This window comes from Clupea harengus, chromosome 18, assembly GCF_900700415.2.
Source record: "Clupea harengus chromosome 18, Ch_v2.0.2, whole genome shotgun sequence".
NCBI lineage: Eukaryota > Metazoa > Chordata > Actinopteri > Clupeiformes > Clupeidae > Clupea > Clupea harengus.
Window position 1 is genome coordinate 6,221,452 of NC_045169.1, and position 9,897 is coordinate 6,231,348.

The window sequence follows — 9,897 nt, forward strand, 5'->3', positions numbered from 1 at the left end:
CTTTTATTTAAAAATACACATAAACAGAATGGTGAAAAGATCGTAGTAAATAATACATGTAAATAATATTAAGACCATTGAGACCCAGGCAGCACACAGGCTGATGAAAATGGATATCTGTCAGGGGTGCAAACTCGTCACCTTTCGGCGAAATTCGCCGTTTTTGATCCAAAATAGGTAATTTGTGTGATTCGTGTAGATCTGCAATCAAATTATTTTTAGGGGGGAGGGGTCCTCCAAGTAATCTGCCAACGCAAACTGTCATGAATATTTTTTTCAAGTTTGTTCGTTTGACTAACCCATGTCACCATGACAGGCGCGCTTTTTATTCGGGTCTGTTCGAAATGGAAGGTAGCTGCCTCGATGCCGTAATAGACAACTGTATTATAAGACATGTCTTTCGTGTGAAAGCGTTGGTTTCGAGCAGCCTTTTTAAGATGGCATTTACGGTAACGTGTGACGTTGGTACGCTGCAAGGACGTTATGCTATAACATAGGCTAACGTGCTAAAGTCAGACAGTTGGCTGACAGACGCCTCGTAAATCACATCAACCATTTTTGCTGGTTTCAATAACGGTGTTATCGGATAGTACAGTGTCTTTTTCTCGGTAACTTTTGAAAAATCTAAGCGTGAAAACGCCGAAAAATGTACATTTACATAAAAGACATGGCCGTCAGCCGAGTTTGGTCCGGAGTTTAGCTGCTAAAGTTATCTTCTGTCCTGTCGTTTGAAGCAAACCTTTTAGCTCTGGCATTGGTCTCCCATTATGTATCACTTCACTGGATTGGAAGTCCATTTTCAAGGTTCTCGCACGCCCCCCTTCATTGAGGCAGAGGTTTGGTTTGCCTCCCCTATGTGCTTTTTCACTGTGGTTTTATGACAGATCAGCAAGACTAAATAGCTTCTTCACATACGTGAAATACATTACATTACCTATTCTATGGATACAAACGACATATAATAAAAGTGTCTACAAATATTTCAGTGATGACAAACAATGAGAAAGCAAAAGGCATGCTCTCAACCCAGTGTGTGAGGGATTGCACAATCTGAGATGATAATAGGTGATTCTAAAAATAATTATATTATTGTATTTCAATATTGTGTAGAATCTTTTTAGTTTGTTGATTCTTTCAAGCACATTTCACATATTACATTAAGCATCATTTTTAATGGCCAGAAGATTTATCATCGTTATCAATCATTCTCCATTCTCTTCTTTTTGTAATACAACTCATAGAAAATTACACAGAGTAAAATATCATCCATATATCATTTTACTCCAATGGCACACAAGAAAATGTATTTATCATGGTTTAGTAACAGGAGACAGATGAATCATAATTTTCAAGAATGTGCTGAATGTGCTTATCCCAGTGAGAAGTGCAAAAAAACAATAGTAGGGCCTAAAAAACTGCTATGCTTCACTTGTCCCACGCTCTTGTGTTCCCGGTTCTGCATCCTGTTGAGGTGGCGGCTGCACAGCGTTAGAGCCGCCTTGTGGCCTGGAGTGGGAGTGCGGCACGGCTCGCAGGCGGCGGAGCTCCTGCACGTACTCCTTCTCCATCAGCAGTTGGCGGCGCTGGGCCTGCAGCCGGTCCTGGTGGGTGCGCAGGACATGCGCCCGCTGGATGAGCTGCTGCAGCTCAGTGCGCAGGCACTCGTTCTCCTGCGCCACCTCCTGCGTGTGGGACAGCAGACACTCGGACGCCTCCTGGAGGAGAGGGCCGCACGAGAGATGGCCGTTTGTAAATGTATTCATTTGTGTGTGTGTGTGTGTGTGCCAGATTAGGGCGAAAGAATGGACCTCGTGGATGTAAACTCTGTCTATACAGCTCCACCTTTTAATTTAAGCAAGCTACTCTAGCACCTCCTTCCACTGCACTTACAGTACATACAAAGTAACAGACAGACATATTTAGAGTGGGTACTACAGTGAAAAACAGCTTTCCTAGCTACTGCTCTGTACCCCCTGTCACCTGTCTAAACCTAACTCTTAAATTGCTTGCACTTTTTCTTTGCACAATTTGCGCAGTCTTGAATAACATAGCAGGCCCTTAGCACTCTTTGGATACTCTGATATTTTACTCAGTATTTCTCGATCCAAATAAAAGGATCAAATGTGTGTGTATGTGTTTGGTGTGGAGAAGCAGAGGAGACAGCCAGGCGGGTGAGAGCTAGAAATGGACTTTCATTCAACCCTAACCTTTCGCGCGTTTCCTTTTCAGTGGGTGGAGGGGAGATTAATGAGCATTATCAAATGAAATAGGGCGTTGCGCTCCCCTGTTGGCTGCTGTTGCGGTACCTACCCGGTTGGCTGCCAGGGCGAGGTTATTGACCTCCTGTTGGGCCTGGTTCTGGTGGCACTCCTTCTTCGTCAGGAAGTCCGACTTCAGGGCCTGCAGCGACTCCGAGTGACAGCAGCGCATGGCCAACCCCTCCTTCTCCAGCTCGGCAATACGGCTGAGCTGTTGCTGCTGCAGGCTCTGTTGTGTGTGAGTGCGAGACAGCCACAAGGACACACACACAAAGAAAAGAAACACATACACAACAAATTAACACAAAATGAATAAACATTAAAACAGACATGGTATAGATGTCAGTGACAGATACAAATGAAACACACTTGCAGTTGGCCAAAACAAGTTCAAACAAGATTTAACGTTAAGAATAAGATTAAGATTAATCCTTAAGATTGTGGACAGCACAAATATTGATTTCACCTTTACTTGTGCAGAGTACCTTAAATTCTCTTAGATCAGCAATCTCAATGTTCAGCAGAGCAAGCTCATTTTCCTTCTCCAGGATTTTCTGCTTTAGTTCTGACAAATGCAGAGGAAAAAAACAGAGGTTATTAGGTGGTCAATTTAAACTGACTGGACATTGAAGGGAATCTGTGCATTCACAAATATTCTTTTTCTCATATTTGCTAGTCTTTATTACACATGTAGGTTGTTTCATTTACTTTTTACCAATCATTTAAGGGTGCATAAGGTAGGCTATACTCAACAGAGACCTCTGCATTATAGGTGTGCATTCTACATTTTTAGGTTAAGATAAGGTATTTAGCAGATGTTTTTGTCCAAAGCAACTTAAAAAACATTAGATAAAAAAACAGTAAACACAACAATGGGAAGATTAAATGTTAAGCATAATGAAATTACTTGTTCATTTGCACACACCTTTTTTTTTTTTTTTACAAACAAACACCGTGCAACGTGTGCTCAACTCTAGCGTAATGACGAGACCTATAGCAGCCTTCGCTGCTCACAGATTGTCACAGACAAGTAGACTCTACTTAGTAAAGTTATCTCACCGCTGGCCTGCTCCTCGTATTTTTCCAGGAGCTTCTCTCGCTGCTCGCTAAGGCTCTCCAGCTGCTGATGGTTCTGGTCACTCAACGTGACTATGGCCTTCTGACGCTTCTGAGTCCTCTTGGACACGTATGCCATGTACTCGTGCTGTGGAGAAACACGAATTACAATGGGTCTCTCTCTCTCTCTTTCTCTGCGCTACAAAAGCCTTCAGAATTGCTCACACTCTCCATGCGCGTCTGGTTGGCTTCATTCTGAAGGAACTCGTTCTCTTTCCGTCTGTCATTGGCGCAGCGTTAAGGACTTTGCAAAGGACTGCACTAATCAAAAGATGGTCACTATTTGCGTAAAATGTGAATGCCTGCCCTGCTTGGGAGCTGATTATTAAAGGCATTAAAGGATACAGCTGTTCAAGTTTCCTCTTGAGGTTTAGCAGTGTGTTGGTAAGAATGCCGTACCTACGTGTCCCCAAAATGTAAACATGTTAGCTAAGATTCAACATTATGGCTCTTGATCAACCATACTGAGTAGAAACGCAAATACTTCACACCCACTCTTTTTGCAACACGCTATCTTTGTCGGATTCGGGTGGTGTAGGTAACTCGACATCCGGCTTACGCTCGGTTTTCTTTGGAGGCATAGGATCCGCGTGAGGAATGTAGCACCTTATGCTATAATTTTGTTACACGTTTTATATTCACAGCGTAGTTTAATCTAAATTAAAACCTCTAAAACTTAAATCTCTAGTCTAGACGATGTGTTACGAGGTGGAGCGAAGTAGGACTAGTTCAAATGTTTCCAAAAGCACAAGGCAATAACACACCTCCTATTGACTGTTACTATAGCAACCACAACACGGTAAAAAAAATCCCACCGGTGCAGTACAGCAATTTTCAACGAACTTGACTTCTAGCCTACAATTCAGACAACGGATCAGTTGTTAATGTATTCACGTGACACATTTGAATGGCATTCTCTAGAAAATCTATTACTTTTGCATGTTGCACATAGATTTGGCACTCAATTCAGATAGGATTATAAATTAGCTAGATAGGTTAGATACTGAACTGGGAGCGGAGGTAGCTCTTTTCCCCTTCCAGACCTGCAGCAATTTTTCAGTTGTTGTCAAATGTGTTTTGCTTCCTGGCGTCATCCTTCCAGGATGAGACAAGTTATCAGACTTTCAGGAAACTGGAGGTACATACAAACCTTGTTACACAGAAAGGCTGTAGAAAACCAAGAAAATGTCTACACACCCATTCATCCAGTGTTTTGTGCACATGGGCATAAAGTTTTCTGTATTTTGAGCTAAGCATAGGACAGTGCATGCCAAGTATCCAAGTGTAGGCTAAATGCAGATTATGATACACATAGCCAGTATGTGTCACTCCGGCAACAAACATGAGTAATAGTAATAGTCTTATTTTATAATATATTTTATAATTAATAATGAATTAATGATAAATTATTATTACTCATTGAGAATTTCTTTCATGGGAATCATATGTTTAGTCGGCTAAAAAAACCATTAAGAATAATTTGTACTCAACGGTGATCTTCATTGATGAAACATGTTTTAGTTGAGATTCACCTAATCGCCGTCCATTTTCAAATTAGGGCCCAGTTTTGAATTTCAATTTTCCAAACTAGAGCTCTCCATGAATGGGATGTGAGATATTATCTAATGTTAATTAGATTAATGAATATTATTTCAACATCATCTGGTCCTTGTATGCCCCCCCCCCTCCCCTAATCATTATGTGGTGTAATATCTGGGTATAGTGGTCTATGAAGGGTTAACCAAAAGGTGTTGATTTTCAAACACACCCGAGTTTCCTTTTTGAGGTTGTTCACCCCAAGGATCTGTACATCAGTGCATGTTATTCTCTGGACAGTCCCACCCCACAGAGACAGGAGGATGGAGATGACAGAGAACATTCTAGAAGAGGCCCAGACTTACAGAGTAAACAGACCTCCCAGTGACGAAGATGAATCAGGAGATACCAACTATGGCTTTGGCAAAGACCTCAAGGAAGCTCAAAGTTTCAAAATCTTTGGTAATTGTGGATTAAAAAAAAGATCTTTCTCACTCTCTTTGACTCTTTTCCTTTTCCCCCTTTCTGTTTCTCTCTCACTCACTCTCTGTTTGTCTGTGTGTCTGTCTGTGTGTGTCAGTTTTCATATGTATGTTTGAGAGAAAGAGAGAGAGACAGTTGGAGAGACTGCCATTGTACTTCTTTATGTTCAGGTTTCTACAAGTTGGCTGTGGGGTTCCTTGGGCTGTTGTGTGTTCTCCTGTTGGCTGTCATCATAGGACAGATTGTCAAGAACACTGCAGAGGCAGAAGAGTGCATCAAGACCACGGAAGCAAGACATCAGTTAGAGCTCAGTCACACTAACCAAGCTGAAGAGAAACACCAGCTTCAGGCCCTTTACACCAATTTAACAGAGGAGAAAGATCACCTACAAATCAGAAATCCCAGTTACAGACTCAAAACGGTATGCTCAAGAACAAGACATCCCAGACAGAAACTAGATTCAATACTTTGGCTAAAGAGAGAGATGAACTGCAGAAGTTTTTCGTCAAACACAGTGAGTAAATATTGCTGACAAGAAACCATTTTAATTCATGTTTTGTATGACAGGAAATGTATTTACCGAATTTGGGTTACAGAAAGAGGGCATGAATATTTTTGAGCATAGAATGCACACAAGGCCAGACAGTGCTGGCACCACACTCTGAAACAACCTTATCTGTCACTTGGCAGACATAGTCTAACAGCTGCATCACAAAACCTTTGTGTGCTCCAACATTTATGTTTTTGTGTTTATTTTTCTCATCATCACCTCACTGTAATACGTGACTTTCCTGTAAATGTTACCAATGCAGAGTTTTTTTCTGCAAAAAGCTGATGTCAAAATTACAGAGTGGGAGGCTTGCATATGATTTGAAATGATTTGTCTTGTTTCATAGAATCCATGATGGAGATTAAAAAACATTCAGGTATGTTGGTGCCACTTTTTGGATCAAGTCCTTGTTTCTGGTGGGAACTTCTTCTTCCTCTTCACTCAACTAAAAGCGCAAGTTGCTAACAATACCCAAAGTCACAGGCTCAGTACACAGGACGCACACATACTGATGAAAATATACTGCATGAATAAAAGTGTGCTGAATGATCAAATTACATTACAATTGTTCTTGTTGTAGTTGCAATATTTAAGCTAATTTCCTGAATAGCTTCATTGCTTTATGATCTTAGTGGATGTGACCCTGGATCCTGATACAGCACAGTTGAAACTCGTGCTGTCCCCTGACGGAAAACAAGTGAGATATGGAGACACGCGACAGAGACTCTGCGACAGCGCAAAGAGGTTCAGTCCTACTGTAAGTGTCTTGGGAAAACAAGGGTTTTCCTCTGGCCGATTCTACTATGAGGTTCAGATCAAGGGGAAGACTAGTTGGTGCTTTGGTGTGGCCAGAGAGTCCATTACCAGGAAGGGGACGGTACAGCTGAGCCCTGCGTATGGATACTGGACAATATGGCTGAGAAATCGGACTGAGTATATGGCAAAAGATAGCCCGCCTGTTCATCTCTCCCTGGAGGTGAAGCCCCAGAGGGTAGTGGGGTAAAGTTAAAGTAGAGTGGCAGGTATATTACCAGAACTTAATTAGCCTTGCATCTCTATTAGCATTTGTTTTTTACTTTTTCTTACTGTTATTGTTGTTTTGCAAGGTGTTTTTAAAACACTGACCTGCTTTCATGTCTCCTTTGTCATGGTCACATTATTCACTGATCGAAATAAAGGATGATTTGTTAACAAAAACATGGAAAACAGTAGGCTTGGTGTGTAAACACTACATGTACCTGATCGGGATATATGAAACTCTGACTTTAATTAAGTATGAATGTATTAATCAAGTGCCTTGTATTACTAATTACCTTGTATGAATCATGTGCTTATGTAAGCAGGAACATGGCTTTTGTGTGTTTCTGTGTGTGTGTAACTGACGCCACTTAGTCTGTATATGTGTAAGAGCATGTTTGGACCAGATGAGATAAGAAGGGTCGAACTGTGCTTCTTTCGACCTTGTGGGGGGAAAAAACGACATCCTTGCATGACAGAAAGCATAGTATGATAACTTTGAACGTCAGAGACACACCACGTGGTTATCCCTGCTGAAATATTATGTGGGCGTCAGAAAACGCTAACTTCTTTCTATATAAACCTTGTGTGATGTGTTTAATTTTGCTTCCTTGTCGTCTGCTGCGGTCTGGGAGTGAGCACGGCCTCTCTCTCTCTGAGGGTGGGCCTGTGCCTCTCTCTGGCCTGCCAGGATGTGGGTGAGCCCAACAAGCTTGTTGTTGTTGTTGTTGAATAAATATACTTATATGCAACTCTGGAGTTAGGTAATTAGGTCATTTCTGTGTGGTGTCCTGAGGTAGCCTCAAGCCCCCACAGGAGAACAGGAGCACTCTCAGTCCTGCACAGGCCATTAGCCATGGTGGTCAACACTATCAGAAGGACATGACTGGATCCTGGGAAGATCCAATCAAACACTCAGCCATTAGCCCAACTCTTCTTAAATCTAACAGAGTGTTCCAAAGCAGAGCAAGAAAGACCCATTTCATTATGTTCTGTGAACTCCTGCCTGTATCCTTAAATTAATGGAGAATTCTTAATTCCTTTTCTTTTGCTCCTGTACGCCTGAGATTATCGACCTCAGTTTATCAGTGTAGCATAACGGGCCTGGAACCCCTTCTGTCTCAGTCAGCTGAAACAAATCCATACTCACTGCAAGTGACACTCAACAATCAAATCTTTACCTCATGTTTGCGAATCTACGAAGGCGTTCACTGCTTTATATTGCAATGCTGATAGATAGCAGTGGCAAGACCCTGTCACAGCTGTATATTATTGCTTTCACAAGTTTTCTGAAACTAGGTGTCTGGGTTTAAAAACTACACTCAAATCTTTGAATGCAAACCATTTATTAGTAGAACCTCTAATGAAAATGGCCTCAGAGGTTTTTTCAAAATGGTGGTCCCTTTTTCCAAAACTCAACACACACATTCAAACACCACACACAAAACGCGAAAACTTTTGTTGTATCACTTCACACGAAAATAGAAAAACATTATTTACTTTACATACTACTGAAGAAAAGATTATTTTGAAAAATGATCTGAGAAAAAAAAAAAGTTGGACCTCGTATATCACATTTTATTTAGGCCAGGCAGTAAATGTATGCTACCATGTGATGTGATGTGGTATCAACATGAAGAACCATTTCCTGTTGTTTTTTCCCTCTCACCCACAAATTACACTAGCAGGCAGCTTTGACCCTGTTTTCTCTGAGCCACAGTGGGGTTAGCAGATATTCTGCAAGTAATACAAGTTAATGCCCACTTAACACAGTGGGTGATGTAGTTTTGCCAAACTATATTTGTTCTTATTCTTGTGTCTACTTTCCTTTGAATAATTATTCCTGTCCTGGATTGTTATTGAGGTGTTAATGGACTGTGTCTGTGAAAGAGCTAATGTGAGGTCGGCCGGTGGAGATAGGAAGGGGGGATGGGGGGAGGGTTGTGTGGCAGAAGGGGATGGGAAACAACAGGTGTTGTACATATCCTGCATTTGGTAGGTGCACATAATATATATACAGACATCCGGTGGATGAACACCAGATTTCCACTTTCACTTTTCCAGTTACCTCTGTTCCATATCGGAGGTCATTTGGTTTTACCACTGGTCATCATACACTAAATACAGTCACATGAGTCACGACTTGTACACTTCTCACATCAGCAGATGAAACACTGTGGGAACAGTGCAAGAGGTCAACGCCCTCAAAGTTTAAAGTTGTCCTCAGAGCTGTATGTGGTTTGACACCTAAAGCTGCAACACTACAGTCACCTCAGACAGCTAAGCATGCGCACCCTTTTCAAGTCCAATACTGAGACGTGAGGCCCCAGCTGTGCATCTACTTTTATTTATACAAGACGGGCTGTAAGGTTGGAACATGAAAAACAGTATGTTTGGTGTGTAAACACTACATGTACCTGATAGGGAAATATGAAACTCTGACTTTAATCAAGTATGAATGTATTAATCAAGTGCCTATTAATAATTACCTTGTATGAATCATGTGCTTATGTAAGCAGGAACATTTCTGTGTTTCTGTGTGTGTGTAACTGGCAACTTAGTCTGCATATGTGTAAGAAGATGTTTGGACCAGAGGTGATAAGAAGCATAAAACATAGCAAGATGACCTCGGACATCAGAGACCCACCACGTGGTTACGTATCCCTGCTGAAAAATTGTGTCAGAGAACTCTAACTTCTTTCTATAGCCTATAAACCTTGTGTGATGTGTTTAATTTAGCTTCTCTCTCGTCTGCTGCGGTCTCGGAGTGAGCACGGCCTCTCTCTCTCTGAGGAAGGGCCCGTGCATCTCTCTGGCCTGCCAGGACATGGGTGAGCCCGACAAGCTTGTTGTTGTTGTTGAATAAATATACTTGTATGCAACTCCAGGATCCTGAGGTAACTTTATAGTGAATTGTCACCTAATAGTACCCATGAA

General features: G+C 41.6%; 1 protein-coding gene across 1 annotated transcript; it reads right to left on the reverse strand.

Annotated features, from left to right (window-relative positions):
• Positions 1–1,260: 1,260 nt before the first annotated feature.
• ccdc166 (coiled-coil domain containing 166) lies at positions 1,261–4,210 on the reverse strand. Its single transcript, XM_031585330.2, has 7 exons — positions 3,870–4,210; positions 3,720–3,773; positions 3,540–3,594; positions 3,318–3,462; positions 2,744–2,823; positions 2,311–2,487; positions 1,261–1,715 (listed from the first exon to the last, which is right to left on the reverse strand). Exons 1-7 carry the CDS (start codon positions 3,953–3,955, stop codon positions 1,419–1,421), a joined length of 894 nt encoding a protein of 297 aa, XP_031441190.1. The 5' UTR covers positions 3,956–4,210; the 3' UTR covers positions 1,261–1,418.
• Positions 4,211–9,897: the final 5,687 nt, after the last annotated feature.

Coding starts and splice junctions, on each gene's coding strand:
- ccdc166 (XM_031585330.2), bottom strand. CDS start 3,955: ATGCCTCCAAAGAAAACCGAGCGTAAGCCGGATGTCGAGTTACCTACA. Junction 3,595..3,719: donor AAGAGGAAACTTGAACAGCT/GTATCCTTTAAT, acceptor CGCCAATGACAG/ACGGAAAGAGAACGAGTTCC. Junction 1,716..2,310: donor TCGCCCTGGCAGCCAACCGG/GTAGGTACCGCA, acceptor CCTCTCCTCCAG/GAGGCGTCCGAGTGTCTGCT.